Raw genomic sequence first — 24,600 nt, 5'->3', positions numbered from 1 at the left:
GCATCTTTAAAAACTGCCTTAAAACTACTACTAAAAATAAGGGAATGGTCCTCCATAGGAGTGACACTGCCAAGTTTAATTTAGATTTGCAAGTCCTCAAGTGGTTAATGAGGATTTGGGTTTCCACAAGCCTTCCACTGTGTTCGTTTGCTATTGAACTGGGCAACTCTGCATCTTGTTGAATGTTGTAACAGTGTTAAGAGTATTTTAAGGATTTGTCTTAGCTCTGTGTGTGTATATATATACACACACACACACGTGTGTGTACACACAATAAAACTTTATTTTCTCTCTTTTATAGTCTTACACATATCACAGTTTTAAGATTTCTTTTAAAATATACCATACTAACTAAAGAGTGAACAGAAGCTTACCTGAGAGATAGATACATTAGTAAGCTTTTTATACAGCAACAGATTATTCAAACTCTACTTAAGGCTGAAATTTAAGTAACAGAATAGTTTCTTTCCAAAACATTTTGTAATAAAAAGTCCCCTTATAGATAAGTGGGCTAAATTCTAGCCCCATTGAAATCAATGAGGCTCACAATTTGCATAGCTCTTTTAGAAGGCCAACCACAATAGCATAATTAATTAAATAAAGAGTGTTATTATTATGAACAAAGCATTAGGTATTTCTGACTTTTTATATAGTATTAAGTAGACAGGTAGTTTTCATTTAAAAAATTACAAAATCTAATGTAAATATTTTTAGCATTTTAAAAAATCAGTTAAAATAGTTTGCTTGGAATTTAAAATCAGTAGTACTCCGCATTCTCTGAAATCCAATAAGTGCAACATTGAACTAATACATGACAACCAAAAAGTGAAAATTACTAACGTCATTATGTATGATTTAATTGTAGAGCTGATAGGAAATTTTTCAGCAAAACTTTTTTTTTCCACGGAAAATGAATTTTAGATGAAGGAGAATGGTTTAAAGTGTTCACATTTTTGATAAACTCAAAGTGAAAATTTTGGGGAATCAGAACATTTTCAATTTTGGATTTCTGACAATACAAGATAGCCTGTATGCTATTGTAAAAGGTAGCATCCAGTAAATCGGTTCTTGCTAATACCTTAAAAAAAAATACAAAACTTCCCTGGCTAGAGAAGTTGTGGCCATCAACTTTGATATCAATGGAAGTGGGTACTTCATAGAATGAGCAGGTCAACGCTCTTTAAAGTCAGTGGGAGTTTTGTAATTGATTTCAGCAGGAACAGGTCCATTATCAGAAACTAGAAAGTAAGCAAGATGAGACTCAGATGCTAACTCAAATACTACAACTTACATAACAACGTGGGAGGGCATGTGAACCCCGTTGGGGGAGGCTTAGCCCCAGCCCCACCCCTTCTGCATGAGGCCCTGCCCCTCCCCCAACCAGAGACCCCACTGTGGCCACCTGAGCACCCCCAGCCTTGGAGTGCTTGGTAGGTGGTGCGGTCCCAGCGCCTCCAGCCCTGGAGCGTCAGGTGGTGCAAGCACTGGCCCCAGCCACTCCAAGTCCTAGCCACAGGCTGCCCTAGTCTTGAGGCAGGGTGGGGGTGGGAAGGGGGAAGAGTGGGAAGCTGGAGGGGGCCTGGAGGTAGAGTGTGGGCAGGGCCATGCCAGGCTTAGCCTCCCCTGGCCTGTGATATCCCCCACCCATGAACAACAAATTAAAATCCTGTATTTGCTAATTAATATTGTAAATTCTGCCATGAGTTTAGACACTTGCAGCACAACTGACTTTAAGGGGAAGTTGTCTGATTAAGAGTTCAGGTTTGGACCTATAATGTAATTCACCTTAATGCCAGATGATCTGATTCTCAATCAAAATATTTCATCAGATACATTAAGTTATTCCAGAAAAGCTATTCCTAAATAACTATGTATGGACACTCTTATTCTGGCAAAAGAGTGCCTTTTTTCAAATTAGCTTAATCCAATCAGGAAGTAGATTAAGCTAAACCAGAAAAAGGCACTCTTATACCAGAATAAAACAGTGTGAATTTAAATCAGAATAACTATTCTGGAGTCACTCCATGTGTGGACATTCTTATTTTGGAATAACTTTCATGAGTTGAAAAGCCCTAAATCCTGATCCTATTGAAATCAAAAGCAAATCTCCCATTGACATCGACAATATCATGATTTAGTCCCAAATTTTTAAAAACTGCCTTAAAACTAGTTCCATTTACATTTAGAACTTGCCTGCACTTGAAAGTCAGTGTGGATTAAGGTGGGGTGGGAATTTAAAGTATAGTTGCTGTATAACTCCTGTGTGGACACACTTTTTCTGGAATAAAAATGTCCACACATGAAGTTAATCAGGAACAACTGTGTGTATAGACAAGCCCTTACACACTCACTTTAAGATGCTGCCAGAGCAGCGCAAAGAGACCTAGTGTAATATAGAATCAGGTCTAAGGGGTTTCAAATCAGATTGCCTGTTTTGTAACGAGTGCAGAGCACATTCCTCCCTGCAGTTCAATTATTAAGATAGTTGCTGCCTTCTCATACAAAATGTGATGTATTTCAGTAGTCAATACTAAAAGAAAATGATCTCCATTAGTCACACATATTGGCCAGGTAAAAGGAAATGGATTTGGCATTCACCCTAAATGATGCTTCTTCTTTGAGTAGATGCAGCCATGTATTCCATGTGGGGGTGTGCACACTGCATGCACCAGAATGAGAGAACTTTGCCTACCAGTACCCATAGGAGTGATGCTCACGCCCTGTAGCCATAACCCCACCCCTGGCTGCATAAGGACGGAACTGTCTCAGTTCCCTCAGTTCCTTCTCATGGCCTGTGGCTAAAGCAGGGATGGACAAACCACAGCCCAGGGGCCGCATCCGGCCCTCCAGACATTTTAATCTGGCCCTCGAGCTCCAGAACGGGAGCAGTGTCAGGGGCTTGCCCTGCTCTGCATGGCTCCTGGAAGCAGCAGCATGTCCCTCCTCCAGCTCCTACATGTAGGGGCATCCAGGGGGCTCCACACGCTGCTCACGCGCCACCCTCTCAGCCAATGGGCGCTGCAGGGACAGCGCCTGCGGACGGGGCACCGTGCAGAGCTACCTGGCCACACCTCTGTGTAGGAGCTGGATGGGGGAACATGCCGCTGCTTCTGGGAGCTGCTCGAGGTAAGCGCTGCCTGGAGCCCTCACCCCATCCCACACCCCAACCCCCTGCCCCAGCCCTGATCCCCCTCCTGCCCTCAAACCCCTCAGTCTCAGCCCAGAGCACCCGCCTGCACCCCCAACCCCTCATCCTCAGCCCCACCCCAGAGCCCACACCCCCAGCTAGAGCCCTCACCACCTCCCACACCTCAACCCCCAATTTTGTGAGCATTCATGATCCGCCATACAATTTCCATACTCAGATGTGGCCCTCGGGCCAAAAAGTTTTCCCACCCCTGGGCTAGAGTCAGAGCTTGGTGTGGTGTCTTAACCTCACACTATTGCTCTGTCTTCTGAGAACTTTATCATGTATATTGTAGTAGTATCTTAGGTTCAGTTTAAGTGTTAGCAGAATAGTTGGCTGCCCTGCATAATACCCTCACTAGGATTCATGCATTGTCTGTGGTGTAGTGCGGGCCATCCCCAACAGCACCCCCCAAACGAGGTGCTTGTGTCTCAGCAAGGCATACATTAAAGAGTGGTGTTCTATCAGCAAGTTGTTCACAGAGAGGACTCAGTTGGCGAAAGACTTGCAGCTGAAGCAGCACCTGCTGGAGCAGGCCATGAGGCCCACTTCAGAACTGAGGCCTTCTTCTGATCAGCAGTCACCTTCAGATCTGACAAGTGATGCCAATCTGAGATCAGGCTCTGGTATCTCCCTGCAGAGGAAAAGGGGTTTTTCACCCGCCTCTGGTGTGGCAAGGATAGGGTGACCAGACAGCAAATGTGAAAAATCAGGACAGGGGGTTAGGGGTAATAGGAGCCTATATAAGAAAAAGACCCAAAAATCAGGACTGTCCCTATAAAATTGGGACATCTGGTCACCCTATGCAAGGAAGAGGTTCCATAAAACAAGTCGGGACCATTCTATGGCTCCGGGAGACGACTCTTTTTTTTTTTTAAGAGGAGTGCAGACCAGCACCATACTCCATGCAGAATGGAGCAGGTCTGTCCAACTGCGCCCCAGTACAGCATCAGGAGCAGTAGGGTCTGTACTGTCAACTCTAGTTCTGATCATGAAGCATCTGTTGAGTCTGATCCAATGATGTCAGCACCAGTGCTGACAGTCTCCAAGTCAATGGCATACCCGGCGGCCTCAAACTTGCATTGCCTCTCAATCCAGGATTCTCCTCTAGTTCAGGAGTTCTCTGGTGCTATAGCTTCTATTGGCTCATCCTCCTTTGTTCCCTGGCACCTGCTGGCCATGTTGCAGAGCTTTTCTTTCTCCCATCTGTGTCAGAAAACTGCCTTCTTTGTGGCTATAACATCTGCAAGGAGAGTGTGAGAGTTACAGGCTTTGATTTCAGAGTCTCCTTACACACAATTTTCCAGAGGCAAAGTAATCCTGTGGCCACACCCTACGTATTTATCTAAGGTGGTTTCCCATTTTCACTTGAAGCAAATTATATATCAGTGTTCTTCCCTAAGCCGCATTCAACTCCAGAGGAGCAGCATCTTCACACAGTGGGTATCAGGCAACATCTGGCTTTTTATCTGGTAGACCTAAACCTTTCCATTCATCACCTCAACTGTTTGGATCATGTGTGGATCTGTTGAAGGGTCAAGAGATCTTTTAACAGACAGTCTCCAGGTAGATAACTTTCTGTATCATGACAGCATACAAAGTAGCCCAGGCTGTGCCTCCTAAAGGTGTACAAGCTCATTCCATGAGAGCTCAAGCAACACCAATGGCATTTCTAAATGACATTCCTATACTGGACATCTGCAAGGTGTCCACTTGGTCCTCTGTGCATACTGTTGCAAACCACTATGCCATTACAGCAGCGTCTAGATCAGATGCAAACTTTGGGCAGGCAGTCCTGCAGTCCTTCTTTAAATAGACTCTGAGCTGCACCTCAGACGAATACTGCTTGTGAGTCACCCATATAAAATACATGGCTGCATCTACTTGAAGAAAAACTAACTGTTGTTTTTTGAGATGTGATGCAAATGTGTATTCCATGACCTGCCCTCCATTCTTTCTGCATTGGAGTCTATACTACTGATGTTCGGTGCAAAGGAACTGAGGGGCTCAGGGTGAGACCACCCATTTACAGCATGGGGAGGGGTAGGCCAGAGGGTGTAAGTGCCACCCCTACAGGTACTGCTAGGCAAAGTTCTCCAGCTCTGGTGCATGAGTTACTCACCCACTCACATAGAATATATGTCTGCCTTACATCTAAAGGAACAACAGTTAAGGATAGGTTACCATTTTTTGTTACCAGTGCTTCCTTTTTTTATAGGTTTTTGTGATTACAGTCAATTTTTTTCTGTTTAACTACAAACTATGACAAATAATGCCTCTGATTCTGCTCTTACTTACCCCAGTTTAAATCAATGGATGGTAGTTGGGATTACACCAGTATAAAATCAGTAGGAGACTGGAATCAGGATCAATGTATGTTACTTTTAAAACATTTTTTAGTGTCATTTTCCTTTATTTGTAATCTAGATACTAAAGTATTGTTATTCTTAAACCCATCTAGGCAGTTTTGTGGCCTTGGGCAAGTCACAACCTACTCTGTGTCTGTCCCCTCCTCCATAAAATGGGGATAATAGTCATATTTTGCACTTTGAAAATATAAATAGTGATGCCACTGCTAAGAACTGTAAAACTATTTACCCTGTCCAAATTCACTACTCTTGTTTCCATATTTCCTATTTTACTTCTCTCTATTCCTTCTCTCTCTTCTATTCCTTCCAGCATCTTTCTAATGCTTAAATACTTCTTTTTTTCCTTTTAATCTCTCTTTCCTATCAGCCTTCAGCTTCTCTTCAGCCCAGCCCAGCTCTCTACAAATATTATTTCCAAATGCCCTGCCTTAGAACATGCTGATTTGAATATTCCATTCTTTCTGTTAAAGGGATATCACCTTAAACATTTTGCTTACTGTTTGAACAGAAAGGAAATTAACACAACACCATGTGTATCCATAATCCTGTGGTTCATGCACAGTTGCAAGGGTTGCACCCATTTTGTAAGTCCATTACTGATGCTGCCTTAAAAGTATGTACTTTTGCATCAAGAGTGGTGAATCTTTGTAATTACAGTAGGATGCTTGAGTTGGGTAGTGGCTTTCAACACCACTGTCTATCCCACAGAGACTACAGGAGGCAAAAAGTAGTAGCTGCTGGGCCCTAGACAGCTGAAAACCTGAGATAAGCTAAAGTCAGAGCAAATCCCTGAAAATAATTCTTTAGGGCAATTCCGCCCGCCAGATCTGAAGGGTGAATCTTTAGCCGAAATGGTGACTGTTCTGTGTTTGGGAAGGAATTATCCTTTTGTTCCTCCAAAAATGGGTTTGTGCTGGCTGCGTACCACAAGTGCACTGAAGCAAAATTTATTGGAACAAAGATCACTGTTCATTCTTAAAGCGTCTTGCCTTATTGCACTGTTCACCCTAAATCCTCCCATCCCAAATCTGATCAAATTGAAAGCTTTACCAGGCACCAAGGATAATCCATCTTTAAGAATGGGAACTGGTACAAAATAGGTAACCTATATGGAAGCCCACAAATCTATGGGGTAATAGATCGATGGCAACATATCTACCTTTAGATTAGAACACAAACTTCAGTAATCCAGAACACTACATTGATGCTGGATCCTCTAGTATCTCCACAATTATAGAACAGTATTGTGTAACATGATAGAAATAAATTCACATAATCTTCATCAGTATGCTTTTCAAAATAGCTCACAAAAATGCTATACATATTAACAAAACGCCTTATTGTGCTATTGACAATGTAAGTCATAGCCCCTTACTCACAACTAGACCTGTACTTATACATAGTCAATGTCATATGTGGCATTTGTCATACACAGTGCCAACTGGAGGTGCTGTCCCCAACTATCAGGACAGTAGTTTCTGTATAACTTGGGAAGGCTGTACAGCTTCCACAGGTCAGTACCCATGATAACTATTAATGTGGATAATCCTGAGAGAACAGAGTCAAATATACAAAAGCAGTCTCTAAAAACTGCTCCTGCATTTATTTGCACCCATATTGAGTGCAATTCCTCATGAGTGCAAATTAAATTTAGACTCCCTGATATCTCCTGAATTTAGATGTTCATGGCAATTTATAGACTAAGTAAAATGTATTTTTGCTCCAAGGAGTTTGCAGTTTAAACAAGACATAACACAGCACAGGATGACAAACAAAGAGATTGAAGAATCCTGATACCACTTGGTATAAAGACCAGAGAGGCTTACTAAATTGGTGTAAATGGGTTGCTAATCTGTTAGCCAAAATTATCGTGTCATCCATAATTAGGAGGATTCATGCGGATGAATTGGTGGAATTAACGGACAAGTTTTGATGTGCTGATATATTCTTAATAGGTGTTCAGAGATCACAGAACGAAACATTTTACTAAACTGTCGTAAATGTGGGGAAAACAGCCCCATGCTGTGATCTGGCATTGGTGATGTGGATATAACATAATTAATTAAAAACCAGAAAGCTCCACTTCTGTCCAGCATACCAGAGCCATTTTGAATCGTGTTTATATAAGTTGTTTATTTTTAGCCCCAGACTGCTCTTTAATATAACTATTTAACAACCATTCAATGCTCTTTTCTATAAACTTAGACATGAAAACCAAGAACTCATTACAGTTAACAAAATGATCATGTATAATGAAAGATTTCATATTGAACATGTATGGCAACATTAATAGCTTGAGGAAAAAATACATGTTGTCTTGTGCTTATTCAGAAACTAGGAAATCGAGTAGGGGAGTGTGAGAAAACTTGAAATTTAATTACTTTTACATAGGTTGAATTTTCAGCAAATTTTTACTGTGGTTGTTGGAGTGATGTTAATTCTTTCAGAGTTTTTGTATGTCTCCTGAGACTTACTTTGGCAATAGCCAAACCTTATTGACTACCAGCAGCAGTTTGTAAACTTTATTAAAGGAAATTTAGTAGCAGAAAATATGTAAAGTCTATTTGATCCAGATGTATGATTTAAAAAAAAATAATCGTTCGCAGTCTTGTGACCAGCATTCTTGCCGGTAATTTGGAGACTCTGCCATTGTCAAGTACTGAAAAGAAGATGTTTTTCTTTCTAGTATATATCATTTAATTCCTTGTATAACTATAGTATGTCTATTATAGGGGGAGGTGGTAGAAACTCCTATATTTAAGTTACCTAACACTTCCCACTGCAAATGGTTCTTGCCATCTTTTTTTTTTTATATGCTCCGACACATCCAGTTTGCCTTTGAAATTCTGTAGAGAGAACGCCCTGGGACTAGAGAGATGCCTTTCACTACATTCTCCTCAGGTTTGGCTAGGTTACACAAATACTGGCATTTCCCTTCTTTTGCTTGTGCTCATCAGGAAATTATCTGGCAGCCTCGCAATATACTATTCAAAAGGTGAACATTCTAACATTTTAATGAATCTGGCCCACATTGTTGCAATCAGCACTGTCCAGAAAATATGAGGACCACACTAATTGCAAGCACCAAACAATATAATCCTAATTTGAGTGATTAAAGACCAATTCTGCAAGTACTTTTGCATATCTGTTACTTAGCTCATATGAGTAATTCCCCTGAAGTAAACTCATGTGAGTAAAATTATACTCCTGCATAAGTGTTTGCAGGATCAAAGCCTAAATTATCTAATGCAGTACACATGCAGACTACGATAGCTAGTTTTTTTGCTCTTTTTTGATTGCCATAGGGCTTACTTATCACGGATAGTGAAATGTCTACCTTGCTTCTACAGAGAAAACTGTTAAACTGTCAGAATTCTTAATACTGGGGTTGTTCTAAAACTTATTCAAAAGCAACGAAGATTGTATTTTCCTCTAAGGGAGGAAGTGAAGATAGGGACAAATTGTTACAGTATCCTATAAAAGGCAGCAAATAGCAGATCTGCCATGAAAGCTCCAAGCTCTCCCAGTCATCTAGTTAAGTGATGGCTTTAAAGAATGAAGTCTTGAGGAAGCGGTGGAGGAGAGAACAGGCAGCTGTACATTAAAGGGGGTTTCCTCAGGGACTGAGAACCAAATTAAGGTCACAGTGGGTGGCCAGGTTCCGTACAGGGGGAAACAAGTTGTGTTAGCCCTTGAGGAATCTGACTTTAGTGAGGTGGACAAAAATGGAGAAGACTTTGATATGTGAATGGAAGGCTATAATGGGTCCAAATATACTTTGAGTTTACCGATGGAGCTTATATCTTTAAATTAGGTCTGTCAATTAATTGCAGTTAACTCAAAAAAATTAATCCTGATTAAAAAAATTAATCACGATTAATCGCACTTCTAATAGAATACCAATTGAAATTTATGAAATAGGTCAGGCTGTTTTTCTACATTTTTCAATATTGATTTCAATTACAACACAGAATAAAAAGTGCACAGTGCTCACTTTATATTATTATTTTTATTACAAATATATGCACTGTAAAAATGAAAGTATTTTTCAATTCACCTCATAAAAGTACTGAAGTGCAATCTCTTTATAATGAAAATGTAACTTACAAATGCAGATTTCTTTTTGGTTACATAACGACACTCAAAACTAAAACAGTGTAAAACTTTAGGGCCTACAAGTCCACTCAGTCCTACTTCTTATTCTGCCAATTGCTAAGACAAACAAACTTGTTTACATTGATGGGAGATACTGCTGCCTGCTTCTTATTTACAATGTCACCTGAAAGTGAGAACAGGCATTTGCATGGCACTTTTGTAGCCGGCATTGCATTTACATGCCAGATATGCTAAACATTCATATGCCCCTTCATGCTTCGGCCACCATTCCAGAGGACATGCTTCCATGCTTATGATGCTCATTAAAAAAATAATGCATCAATTAAATTTGTGACTGAACTCCTTGGGGGGAGAACTGTATGTCTCCTGCTCTGTTTTACCCGCATTCTGCATAGATTTCATGTTATAGCAGTCTCAGATGATGACCGAGCACATGTTTGTTTTAAGAACACTTTCACAGCAGATTTGACAAAACGCAAAGAAGGTAACAAAGTGAGTTTTCTAAAAATAGCGACAGCACTCGACCCAAGGTTTAAGAATCTGAAGTGCCGTCCAAAATCTGAGAGGGACGAGGTGTGGAGCATGCTTTTAGAAGTCTTAAAAAAGCAGCACACTGATGCAGAAGCTACAGAACCCAAACCACCAAAAAAGAAAATCATCCATCTGCTGGTGGCATCTGACTCAGGTGATGAAAATGAACATGCATCAGTCCACACTGCTTTGGACTGTTATCAAGCAGAACCCATCAGCAGCATGGAAGCATGTTCTGTAGAACAGTGGTTGAAGCATGAAGGGACATTTAAATCTTTAGCGCATCTGGCATGTAAATATCTTGCAACGCCAGCTACAACAGTGCCATGTGAACACCTGTTCTCAGACAACATTGTAAACAAGATGCGGGCAGCATTATCTCCTGCAAATTATAACCAACCTTGTGATTGGCTGACCAAGAAGCAGGACTGAGTGGACTTGTAAGCTCTAAAGTTTTACATTGTTTTATTTTTGAATGCAGTTTTTTTGTACATAATTCTACATTTGTAAGTTACACTTTCACAATAGAGATTGCACCACAGTACTTGTATAAGGTGAACTGAAAAATAATTGTTTTTTTACAGTGCAAATATTTGTAATAAAAATAAATACAAAGTGAGCACTGTACACTTTGTATTTGGTGGTGTAATCAAAATTAATATATTTTAAAGTGTAGTAAACATCCAAAAATATTTTAAAAATATATGGTATTCTATTGTTGTTTAACAGCGCTATTAATCGCTTGACAGCCCTACTTTAAATCCAACAGATGGAGAACACAACTTCTGATGCTTGAAAAGAGTGAAGAGAACACCAAGAATGGAAGTGTTTACACTTTTGAAGATAAGTTTTGTGAATACAAGGTTTCCTGCTAGATAAAACAGTCTGGACCTTAACTGAACAGGATAGCTCCATGCTTGAAAGACATTTAGGAACCATGTCTCAGCCAGAATAGTGCTATGAGAATAACCTTCGCTCTTTCCTATGCAGTTTGAGTAAAATATTGAGAATGTACTAGTTCTAAAATTTTAGCAACTCTTCACATAAGGAGGGGATTTTGCTGTGCCCTGACAGTCGATATAATTAATCGCTGCCTGGTTGACCAGCATTAACCTGATGGAGTGGCCCCGTACTGTGTAAAGGAAGTGTTGACAAGCATATTGAACTGCTCTCAGCTCTAGGATGTTGACGTGGAGCAGGATCTTTTGTGCAGACCACTTCATGTGGACTGTGGCCTCTGGGTGGTGAGTTCCCCCATCTGAAAAAAGAAGAATCTGTTGTGAGGATCTGTGAGGTTAAGGTCCCCACACAGATTTTCAGTAGGTCCTTCCACCACCTGAGGAAGTCCAGAACTTTCTGAGGTAGTGTGATGCATTTGGAAAGACTGTTTGGGGTATACACAGTCTTTAGCCATGCCTGAAGGCACCTGAGATGCAACCGTGCATGAAGTATGACAAATGTGGAGGCCAACATGGGCCTCGAGAGTCTTAGGTACATCCTTAGAGTTGTTTGTGGGCTTTGTTGTATCATTGAGATTAGACTGGACAGAGTAGAGAATCTTTCTTTGGGGAGATACAATGGCAGTTATGGAGTCTAGAGTGACTATGACTAAATCTATTCTTTGGACTGGGGTGAATGTAGACTTCCTCCGATTGATGCGAAGGCCCAGGGACTGAAATAGGGCTAGAGCCTTGGAGGTTGTCAACTGGACCTCGAGAGCTGATCGATCCCTGAGGAGCCAATCATCCAGTTATGGGAATATTGCTATGCCACACTGATTTAAATGCACCTCCACAGCTGAGAGAGTTGTTGAAGGGAAGGACTGGGAACTGATAGTGTTCTAAGCCAATTATGAAACATAGGAAACCTTTATGGGATGGGTAGCTAGCTATATGAAAGTAGGCACCTGGAAGCTGAGGCCAACGAACCAGTCTCCTGATGGGATTATAGTAGCTAGCATCAACATCCTGAAGTGCTGGGAAAGTATATAGCTCTTCAGATTTCTGAGGTTGAGGATTGGCCTTCATCCTCTGCCCTTCTTGGGAACTAGGAAATAGTTGGAATTGAATCCTCTTCTAAAGAATTGTGGGAGAACCGCTTTGATCATCCCCAAGAGTAGGAGAGTGTGGTCTTCTTGTGTTAAGAGCTGTTCATGAGAGAGATGCCTGAAGATGGATGAGGAAGGGGGAATAGTGTGGAAGTGTATGGAATATCCCATATTGATCAACTCAAAGATCCATTTATCTGAGGCAATGTTCCCAGGCCGAGAGGAAGTGCGGTAATCTGTCTCCAAAGTAAGGGTGGATGGAATCATGCAGCACAGGATCCAGGAAAGTAGGAAGCCTGAAGATGCAAGGTATCAACCGAGATGTCAAAACTGATTATTAGAGGGAGGTGCAGATGATGTAGAAAGGGGTATTCCCCCCTTTTTTTGGCTGTCTAGATCGTCTCCTCTGAAAGCCAAACGGTCCAGGAAAAGTCTTTGGCATATGGTACTGAAATGGTCTAGAGTGCAGTGATGTTTTGGACCTACTAAACAGTCTGTTGCAGGAACATAAATTCCTAGAGACCGTATGGTCGCCTTTGAGTCCCTCAGCAGTCTCTCTCAGCATTAAAGAGCTTGGGCCCTTCAAACGGAAAGTTTTCAACTGTATTCTGCACTCCCGTCAGGTGACCGGAAAACTAGAGCCAGGATGCTCTCCTCATAACCACTGCCATAGCTAAGGATCTATAAACCATTTCCAGGGCAGCCTGGAGGGAGGGTTTTGATATCAATTGACCCTTCAAAATGAGAGCCTAAAATTGTTCCCTCTGGTCCTGTGGCAGATGTTCAATAAAATGTGTGAACTCGAACAAGTGTTAAAATCATATTTTGCAAACAGTGCTTGCTAATTTGCTATCTGAAATCAGAGAGCACCCACAGTCTAAATGTTGGACTTGTTACCATAGGAGAGGATCTGGAGTGTTTTTTTCATTAGCTGCAACCACCATCAGGGAATTGGGAATGAGGTGGGAAAACAAATGGTTTATTCCCATAGACAAAATATAATATAGGTGGGCTGGATAGTGGCCGGTGTTTGCAAACTGTGCAAGCAGGCGATAAGCAGAGGTTCATTGATTGGAAGGGTGATTTTCCCCTGAGGGATGATATTTAAAATGTCCACAAAGGAGTGTTGAGACTCCTGGATCTCTTCTAATAGAATCTGGACAGATTCTGCCAGGCATTCTTGCAGTCTTGGAAGGCCTGAAAGTCATCAGCGTAAGAGGGTGGTGGAAGCATGACTGCCTCAAGATGAAGAGGACTTCACAGATGGGGGTAAGCTCCCTCTAATCCATGGGTCCTGCTGTTCTTGACTGCCTCTTCTTGTCAAAGAGGCATACAAGGGGACGATCATGTACCAAAGATTGGTCAGTTGGTGCCTGTGAGTGCTGTAGTACCAGCAAGTACTGGGGACTCTTTCTGGCTGGGAGCCTATAAAATTGTTCACCAACATAACCCCAGGAATTTCAGTAGATAGGGGGAGGATCGCCATGGGTACTCAACTCCTGGATCTAGGGCATCTGGTGTGGCCCAGAAGATCATCTTCCGCATAGTGGTTCACGAGGGTGTGATGGTATCGTGCCAAGAGCATCCTGTAGCAAGACTTCAGAGTCTGAAGAAGTATCCCCTGGGCTGAAAGGGGGGAGCATCAGACATATGTTCCGGTACTGAAGGCCTGAGTGGGGTTCAGTCTGGGGGACTGCAGTTGCAGGTGTCTGAATGGTATCAGGGAAGGGGCTTTCATAGGGGCCCATAGCAGGGGAGACTCCAGTACCTCCAGTATGAAAAGTTCCTCTGGGGAAAGAAATCTGGAGGGTGCTAGAGGACTATAGTATCAAAAAGTCTGAGTCAGCACCAGAGCCTGGAGAAGGGGTTGGTGCTGAGGTGATACCAGAGAGGCTTTGGAGAGGAACTTCTTTGACGTTACAGCTCTGGTGCTGGGACGGTGATGGTACCAGACCACGAATAGGTGGCCTGTGCACATGCTGGCACCACAAGGCATCAGTTGGTTCTGAGGCTGACGGCTCCCTGTGTTACGAGACCTTTCAGACCTTTAAGCTGTGCAAAACCAGTAGCTTAGTACCAGAGTCAGAGCCTCAGCTGTACTCCTGGAGAGAGACAGACATCTCAGTGTGGGATTTATGGAATAACTTACCCCTCTTTGTCTTTTCCACAGTTGGGGAAAGAAGCTTCTTCTTGGATGACTTAGCTTCTGAATGTACTGCTCGAACTGCAAGAGTCACTGGAGCAGCCTAGGGGACGATGTATGACAGGGTGGGAAGCGGACGCCACTGGGGCTAGTGAGAGTTCTACTAGAAGGAACTTCAATCCAGCTTCTCTGTCTTTTTGAGACCTGCCTTTAGATGCCATACAATCCTTTCATTTTGACAGCATTTTAAGAAAAAGACCTCTGGTAAATATGGCAGGGCTTAAACCCCAGGGTCTTTGGCATAACCTGGAGGTCTAATGAACTAAAAATAGGAATCCTAAAGCAAAAAGGGTGGGTAACTCCCCCACCAACCACAACTGTGCTGAAACTAAAAATAAAACAAAACTAAATAAAGAATAAATCACCGTTAAAAAGGCAGGAAGCTGAGAACAGCACACACAATGGCTCCATCTCAAGTCACAGGCTATTAAGGCTTCAGCTAAAACAAGTATATTCAATAAATTAGGTGCAATCCAGCTATACTTAGTAATTAAGTGTATTTTGTTCAAAAGACTGTAGTGCCTTACCACACTGTTTGAATACCCTAATCACTGCTAAGAGTCAACATTTCACCAGATATTTATCTGCTTCTCCCTAACCTTCTCTAGCATAGAAGATAACTGGGGTAAAAAACACTTCATAGTAGGATACAGTATGTAATTCTATATCACACTGGAAGAGAAATGAACGTACAAGAAACCCTCTTCTAATGTGAAGTTAACATTGAAAAAAAGAACACAAGTACAAAGACATGGGGCAAAATCCTAAATTAGTATCTGGACACCTAAATAAGTGGCCTGATTTTAAAAATTGCTGAGGTCCCAGTAGCTCTGATTAACGTAAGTGATGCTCAGCACTTTTGGAAGTCAGATCTATTAGCCATTTATTTAGGTGGTCTAAGGAGTCTAATTTTAGGCATTCAATTTTATAATACCATGGCCATTATTCTCTAATGTACTAGTTAGAACATATTTTGCTCCAGGGGCACAAACGTGAATATTGTCACTTAAAAGTACATTTTCCTGGACCGTAACTACTTAAAATCGGTTCATGGCTGATGTTCTCAGCAGTCTAGAAAGTACAGTAAGTGCTACAAATTTAAACCTGTTAGGAAAAAAAAAAAAACTTGCAAGAGCAATTAATACACAATTGATTTTTATAAGTTGACTAAATCTATTAAACCACATTAACATTCTAATAAGTTGACCTTTTTAGATTTAAGTTTTATAATAAAAAATACTGCATGCAAGACCTACAAAAATATTAACTGCTATGAAAAGTCAGTAATTTCTTCAGAAAGTCAGGCACAAATATAAATACTCACTTCTGAAAATGTAGTCCTCTGTAATTCAGCAATCCTTCTGTATAATTTAGTTTTTGCTTTCTTTACCAAAATTGCTACACTGTATAAGCTAAACAATTAGGAATACAAAAGTTTTCTAACAAACTATATTAAAAATGCAAAGATTTAATAGTAGTTTCTGTAAACTTGATTTGAAATACAAACTTCACATTTTAATTCCAAAAGTCCTCCTGTATCACTGAGTCATAAGTTACAGATTAAAGATTTATGAAAAATGTTCATTTGTATAGTTTTTCACAAAAAGCAAAATGTTTTCAAGTCTGAGGGTGGGATTTCAAGAGTGCTTAAGTAAATTAGGCATCCAAGTCCCACTATTAAGATCTGAACTCATTTAGGTGATTTTGAAAAATCCCAATGTAATGATACAGAAAAGAGGCAGTCAATGAAGATGCCTCAAAAGGGAAAGATATGGCAACCATGCTGAACCTGCAACACTAAACCAGGGAGGCACACTGTCCAACGAATAGGGTACTCGTCTTCAAGTCAGGAAACCTGGGTTCTACTTGCAGTTCTGCTACCAACATGGTGTGAGATTAGGCAAGTCATTCTATACCTCAGTTTCTCCATCTGTAAAACTATAAGGACACTAGCCTTCCCTTACTTTGTAAAGCATTTTAGAGCTACTTGTGAAAAGGACTGTATGAAAACTCACAAGTGAACTGTGTTTTTTGGGGAAGATTTAGGTATGCAATTGAAAGTAAGAATATAGGTGGAACATAATTACTTAAGATGCAATTCTGCTCAATATTAGCAAAACATCTGATGGAATTACATAGTTAATATACACCGGATCCTCGCTAGAACGTGCATCTATATAGCGCAAATTCACATAACATGCAGTTGCGGTCATGGATCCCAAATGTAATTAGTTTAATTGCAATTCATTTTAACGCGGTCCCCGCATTAATGTGGTACCACACATCGATCCTAAACCCTGCGTTCTAGTGAGGGTCCAGTGTACTGTATGATTTACATAATGCATGAAAGTAATCAACTCTCTTATGTCGGTTCTGAAGCCATAACTTCCTCTGAAATGTCCCTCATTTCAAGCATCACTCATTTTAGTCCTGAACCTATTTATGTTCTATACAAATTGTGTCTTCTCACTTATTATTGCATATTATTTTTATTAGATATAAAGAAACAGGGAAGTGAAGTTGCAAAAAGCTATTTACAGTCTTAAATTCCCTACATGAATAACAGTTCCTATTCTTCTCTTTGGGTCTGTCTCTCATATTGCATCCCATATTTGGGCCTTTGGCAGGTTGAGAGGTATGTCTGAAACACATTAAAGGGTTAAAAGGGTATGGAAGTAACAGTTTATATGAACATTTTGTTAAACTATTTTTTGCCTGCTTGTGTACACAAATGCTTTTTAACTTCTTCACTACAATTCAAGTTTATACAAAAAGACACACACCAAATAATACAATGCTGTTTTAAAGGTTTAACGTTTATTTCCCCAAGACAGCCTAGCCTGCACTCTACTTAGATAAATTTCACAAGCTAGTTTTCTGCTGCTTCTAGTTTTAAACTTTAACCATGTTTCTGATGACAAGGAATGCTGTAAAAATACTCTAGTCCAACAAAGAGTTATGATCACAAAATAATCTTTATCCATTCTACAGTGTTTCAGAATTGCCAGTTGATTTTAAAACACAAGGTAGATATAGATGCTAATGGTGACTAATCCGGTATGTTTTATTATAGCAAACTGTTGTTCATGCAACACTTGTGCTCAAAGGGGAAGGCACAGCATTTCCTACAATGAGCCACCTTATAAAGAGTTCTCCTTTTTGTATAAATTTGTAATGTCACCTTTAATTTAGTGTGCAGAACCTCAAAACTGAGGCATTACTCCAATTATAAAAACACTTGCATGTTTTTTATGCAAGTTTTAAAAATACAAAGTTTTCTCTCTAAAGTGGCTCAAAATAGATTGTTCATGGCTGCCTACATCTAAGATAAAAAGAGTCTAAAACAATTGGACAGATTAGGCATATTATTAAAGGTATTCAAACCAGGAATTGGATTTGTACATCTATTCACACCTCTTCTTCGGTCTTTATTCAGCAGTACATATGCACCAAATTTCATTTTTAGAAGTTTCCATATCATTTTCATAGAAAACAAAGTTTGAAAACAAGTAACATTGAACAGCACGGTATTCTACCACAAAAGAAACATTTGGTTACAGGACTCAACAAAATCTAAAAATGAGCTATGCTGTAGATTACCACATGCAAAGAGATCATTATGTTATCTTTGAAAATGAAAAGGATGATGAATTTATTACCACATTTTACTGTCTTCTACTATTATGGCAACTTATGTACTGCAACACAGTCTATTTGGAGAGAAATGTATGTTTTTTCATGCAAAAATCTACATAAATTTGTTTTGATGATATGGAAAGCTTTTCATAACATCAAACATTCATCTGGTGCAAATGCACAGGGAAGCCTTCCTGAAAATTCTGACTTTACAAGCAACTAATAATAAGCCATACAGGAAAGAAATTAAAAATAACTAAAAGAAACAGGGAAAAAATAAAATAAAACAGGCTGCAGGAGTAAACCAGAGTCTGCTGCTAAACCGGTCTTTATTTGTGTGTCCAGTGTAAGTTAACACTTATGAACTCATTTTGATAATTTACTAGGTTTATTATCAGCCCCCTGAAGGCGAATCAAGCTTGCATGCGTTCACATACAGCATCACAACCATACTCTCGTACACACGCCACTCCAGGACTAGGAGTCTGCTTCATGAGTGAAGAGCCCCAGGTTTGAAACATGAGCCTGGCTCCACAGCTGAGTCCAGACATTCATTCAATGTTGTCCATTCACACGGTGCTTCATAGCAAGGCCTGGGCTCATTCTCCTTGGACTTATATGGGCATCCTATTCTCTTTTATGCTTACAAAGCTTGATGATAATAGTACTGCATTTTCCCCCCCAATTGCTCTAGTAAGTCATTGTTCCTTCTCAGGCACTGAAGATCTTTGACCTGTAGCCCTTTTTCTTTGAACAATCTAAATAAGCATTCAGTGAAGTTTTTCATTACATTTTGCCACTCATTCTCACTCGCACCCACTCGCCATCTTGACTTCATTTGGGCTTTTCTGTGATTCCAAATGAAATCTTCACATTTTCTTTCCCGATTTAATGCAGCAGCGGATCCCATGAGCCAAGATTGATGGGTCAAACCATTTTTTATTCAGTGCTGCATTGTACCTAACCACCAAAATATCACTCTAAAACTGGAACCCTTCTGCTGGTACATTGGCAGATGAATTGAAACCAAATGTTCCACCTTGTATTGCCTCTGGAACAAGGCTAGGATCTTCATCAATCTATTAAAAAAACAAAAAAGTACTTTGAATGGGTACAGAGAGGACAAATACTAGTTGAAACAAGTTTTACATCACAGAACGATTCTAACGCTTATAAGACTAGATGAGTTTTTTAAACAATAGATAAAGCTAAACTATAGATGCTGATGTAGCCTACTTGTAGTAGTCTGACGCCATATGGCTCACAATCAGCAATACTATATTTACATACCTTTCACCCTGAATCACCCCGAAGCACTTTATGAATTCAAATATGAATTACAAACTGAATGACAGAGAGGGTGTAGCAACACTATTCGGACAAGAAAAGAAGAATCAAAATTGAGAGGGCAGCCCGGATAGATAGACGTGCTAGTTCTGCTTCAGTTAGCACACTAAAAATGGTAGTGTGGACACACAGACAGCGGCACATATTTGAATACTTCTAAAATGAGACCACCACCAGACTATTCTCAAGATGACTGAACTACCCAGCAATGCCTTTGGTATTTTTGAAGTTCTAATGCTGTTTTAGTATGTGTGTGTGTAAGTTAGTATTACTTTGGCTGTCCAAATGAATCTGGATTAAACAGTGTTCATGTACTGGTTTTTGTTATATGAGGTGAGTATCAGACATTTCATATACCCTACTCTCTAATTCTAGCCTGTGATTTCACTTTTTAAATGGCTGCTGAATAAAGTTAAACAGGGATTTTTGAAGTTATAGAGCCTGCTAATTTGGTGCTACCAATTTTGTTTTTCTTGATGTCAATATTAATGTCTTTCTTTTTAGTCTATTTTATTGATAAAGACAGAAAGGATTATAATTTTAGTAAGATGTTTTGTTTTAGAGCATGAATCATTTATTTGTATCACGTGAGAGAATACTGCAGCTTTGGGAGGATGTTCTTTGGTAGCAAAATAATAAAAATGCACAACCTGACACTATGTTACTCAGAGACAACCACAAATAATGCTATAACGCTCACACAGATTTAAGAACTGTTGTAATTATTTCCCTAACCATGTTTGTAAGAAAAGATTAAATATGATTGAAAGCAGAATAGATTACACTGCTACTAGATACTTACATCATCTGAAGAGAAGAACTGATCAATGATCTCATAAGCCAGTTTGTAGATGTCTTCATTTTCATGATTTTGTAGCTGTTCAATTTTCTCCAGCCCTTTAAGAGATGGAATTAAATTAAGCATTAAAATACAGTAGAATTAGAATCTCATTTATCTGACCCTCTGTTAGGCTCTCCACATTAACTGATCAGGACTCCAGGGCCAGAAGTGGGCAATCTCTCTTGTGGCCACTAGATGCTGCTGCAGCAACACACTTTCCCATTCTCCAGATTTTTGATGATCAGATCTGGTCCTGGTCCCAATTAGATTGGATAAACGGGATTCTGCTCTATTATATTTGACAGCCAAGCACAACCTGCTCCATACACATCATGATAATACAAGTTCTAAGTTAATGGTTCTTATGTGCTATACTGTGATATTGTGAATTATCAAGTACTTTTTTTATTATTTAAAAATATCATGGGAAAAGTCTGCAAAAATGATTTGGGTTCAACAGATTGTACTCAAACTTCACTTTGTTCATCTTAGCTACAAAGGCACCTCAAATACCAGTGCGAATAAGGAAATCTTAAAATGAGAGTCACTGGGATGAACTGGACTTAATATTTTCCAATTACATTTCATGAAATTAATCTACATGGAAGATAATCAGCTCTGTAGTATGCACCCTGCTTTATTGGGAATCTTGAAAGGACAATTGGCTTTAAGGTATAAATACATAGAAGTCACAGGAAACAGTCAAAAGGGTTTTGTGTGCTCTGGTATCAAGATAAAATTAAGGTTTCTTTTAATACTTTTAGCAGATAGTTGAATCATACTCTTTAGTGCTTTGAAATATTCATGATTAAAGTCAGTAAATCCATAACAAAACCAAATTCCAAAGTTAAGTATGAGAGTCATGGTGGGTGAGGTAATACCTTTTATTGGACCAATTGCCGTTCACGAGAAAAGCTTCTGAGCTCCACAGAGCTCTTCTTCAGGACCTATTCACGTGCCTAATCCTACAGTTAAGGATCCTTGTATGTCACAGATTCCATGACTTTCTGTGACCTCTGCAGCGGCTGGTGTGCCAGGCCCAGAGGCTGCCTGAGCCGTTCAGGCAGCCCTTGGGCCAGGCACACCAGCTGCTGCTGGGGCAGTCTCACACCCCCAGCAGCAAGAGTTTGGGTGTGGGGGTACTCAGGGCTGGAGTGCAGGGCACTGCTTTCCCAGGACGGGCTCCCCGGAAGGGCTACAGGAACTCCCTTCCCACAGCTCCTAGCTCCATGTGCTGCCTCTGCCGGCAGGCACCACCCCTGTAGCTCCCATTGGCAGCGGTTCCCAGCCCCAGCCCCGCCAACCCTCCCCCCGAGCATCTGTGGCGCCCCCCTGTGCACCTGCGGTACCCCCCAAGGGCCCCCCTATCCCCCAAGTTTTAGTCAGGGGTATACAGTAAAAGTCATGGACAGGTCACGGGCCGTTAATTTTTGTTTACTGCCTGTGACTTACTAAAATTGCCTGTGACTAAAACGTAGTCTTAATTATAGTGAGCATGTGCAGCCAGATAAGTTAACAGGACTGCTAGACCTCAACATTTTAGACCAGCTAGATGGCTTAAGGGGATACGTAGTAATAGTTATTCAAATCTGACCAACTCAGCCAACCTCAATTCAAACCCCACCTTGAGCAGAAATTGGGAAAAGGTTGGCTGGCATATTTTTGTTTATTTTGAAGGAATGTAATCAAAGTATTTTTATTAAAAAATTAGACATGTGAACAGTTGCCTGCAGGAGCAGGGCATTTTAGGGGATGGTGCAATGGGGAGTGGAAGAGTCAGGGTTTTGGGACTGCATCAAGGGGCCAGGGATAAATGGTGATAGAGGACATTAGAGGAGTTGGGGGATCAGGTGAAGGACCCATGAGGATAAGTGGCAGGGAGCTGGGGGAGAATAGGGACAGGACCCCACATTCACCCCTTCAGTGTACACGTGCATAGGGAGAGGGACTCAGATCCCCCAGATCCTTATCCCACCATGTGTGCCAGGATCTGGGGCCTCTTGCCCATCTAGGGGGTCTGAGACAGTCTCCCTGACCCACCTGGTGAGCTGGGATGAACGCCCAGGTCTCTCTGGAGGTATCTGAGCACTGCTCCCTGCCTCTCTTTATGTGCACCAGGATCTGGGGGATTCCTGCCCATCTATGGGTGTCTGACCCCCCCATGTGCCCCAGCTTCTGGAGGGAGCTTATCTTTCGGGGGTGGGATCTGAGCCCCTCTCCCTTCCACCATGTGAGCTGGGATCTTGGGGAGGGGGGGTACTTGCCAAATTATGGGGGTCTAACCGCACACCTTCTGTGAGCCGGGTTCTGGAACAGAGCTTGCCTTATTTGAGGGTCAAGCCCCACTCCCTACCACCACCCCACCTGAGCTAGTATCTGGGGAAGCTCTGCCCTCTGTACGGGGAGTTTAGAACAGGTATGTTTGAAGCATGTACCAAGAACACACTACTGACACTCGTGTGAGGAGACGAGAATGGGCATGCTTGACCCATATCAAAAACTCTCCCGGACAGTGAAGGGGAGATGAGAACACCCGCTGACATGAATGGAGCAGTTCACACTTCTCATTTTGCAGACTATATTCATCTCCTTCAGCAAGGTGGATAAACAAATCAATGATTTAAAAAAAAATAATGAATTTTTTTGACAAAATGCTTTTTGAGGAAAAAACCTATCTAAAGATAGTTTTAATTAAGATACATTATAGCTCAGATCTCATAATGGAATAAGGATTATAAATTCTAATTCTATAGTAGGAGACAATATATTCATGTAATGTTTAAGAAAAGTTTTGTAAATGAGTTCCAACAGTTCATGGATTAGGGACCCAATCTTACGGTGTTCCAGGGGCTTCTGTATAGATTATTTAGGTTAATCTTTCTATATACTCAATGGGACTCAGTCTAGAAGATATGATCAGAGATGATTAGTTTTGCAGTTCTCAAACAGTGGACTTGTGTCTCCAAAGATAACAGCAAACATTTTTTAAAATAAATAAATAAATAAATAAAATAGAGGTGAGAAATAACACACCTCAACTCTATTGTTCCTCTGCAAATTTGTGTACACAGAGTCAATCCCTTATCTCTCTGTAAAAGTGAAAAGTTACAGAAAGTTCAATGAATGGAAGATTGTTGGGGGTGGAATAGATCTCGACAAGGAGAAGTCGTCTGGAGATAAATGTGAGAAGGGAGGGACAGGCAGTAGAAATAAAAGTGGAACTGTTTGAGCAGCGTATTCCAGAAGTCTTGAGGTCTTTCTGAGTGTAGCCTTCATTGATTTGAGATCTACCATACCATTCTCTCACTAGAAGAGAAAACCTATAATGGCAGCAGGCCGTAAAAGAGATCCAGTTTGGGAATATTTTAATGAAGTTCCTCTACCTGTGGGTAAGACAGGCATGTGTGCAAAATGCAAACAGGGCAACAAAGAAATGCAAGGCCTGGTTGCCTGAGTGAAACATTATAAGGAAGTGTTCCTTCTCAGGAGGAAGCTTCGTTGAAGATGATGAAAGGAACATATAGAATCATAGAATCATAGAATATAAGGGTTGGAAGGGACCCCAGAAGGTCATCAAGTCCAACCCCCTGCTCGAAGCAGGACCAATTCCCAGTTAAATCATCCCAGCCAGGGCTTTGTCAAGCCTGACCTTAAAAACCTCTAAGGAAGGAGATTCTACCACCTCCCTAGGTAACGCATTCCAGTGTTTCACCACCCTCTTAGTGAAAAAGTTTTTCCGAATATCCAATCTAAACCTCCCCCACTGCAGCTTGAGACCATTACTCCTCGTTCTGTCATCTGCTACCATTGAGAACAGTCCAGAGCCATCCTCTTTGGAACCCCCTTTCAGGTAGTTGTAAGCAGCTATCAAATCCCCCCTCATTCTTCTCTTCTGCAGGCTAAACAATCCCAGCTCCCTCAGCCTCTCCTCATAACTCATGTGTTCCAGACCCCTAATCATTTTTGTTGCCCTTCGCTGGACTCTCTCCAATTTATCCACATCCTTCTTGAAGTGTGGGGCCCAAAACTGGACACAGTACTCCAGATGAGGCCTCACCAATGTCGAATAGAGGGGAACGATCACGTCCCTCGATCTGCTCGCTATGCCCCTACTTATACATCCCAAAATGCCATTGGCCTTCTTGGCAACAAGGGCACACTGCTGACTCATATCCAGCTTCTCATCCACTGTCACCCCTAGGTCCTTTTCCGCAGAACTGCTGCCTAGCCATTCGGTCCCTAGTCTGTAGCTGTGCATTGGGTTCTTCCGTCCTAAGTGCAGGACCCTGCACTTATCCTTATTGAACCTCATCAGATTTCTTT

The 24,600-nt window shown here is 41.0% G+C and overlaps 1 protein-coding gene across 1 annotated transcript in view; it reads right to left on the bottom strand.

The window, feature by feature from the left end:
• Window positions 1-17,248: 17,248 nt before the first annotated feature.
• The window catches only part of KPNA4 (karyopherin subunit alpha 4), a 62,009-nt gene continuing 54,657 nt past the window's right edge, over window positions 17,249-24,600 (bottom strand). Inside the window, exons 16-17 of the mRNA XM_048862787.2 lie at window positions 20,239-20,333; window positions 17,249-19,168 (exon numbers count right to left, since the gene is read on the bottom strand). Coding sequence (XP_048718744.1) covers window positions 19,070-19,168; window positions 20,239-20,333 — 194 coding nt within the window. The 3' untranslated portion in view covers window positions 17,249-19,069. The remainder of the gene's footprint in view (window positions 19,169-20,238; window positions 20,334-24,600) is intronic.

This window comes from Caretta caretta, chromosome 9 (assembly GCF_965140235.1).
Source record: "Caretta caretta isolate rCarCar2 chromosome 9, rCarCar1.hap1, whole genome shotgun sequence".
Classification (NCBI taxonomy): Eukaryota; Metazoa; Chordata; order Testudines; family Cheloniidae; genus Caretta; species Caretta caretta.
The sequence above is the reverse complement of the archived record's forward strand: the minus strand, read 5'-3'. Positions and strand labels throughout refer to the sequence as shown.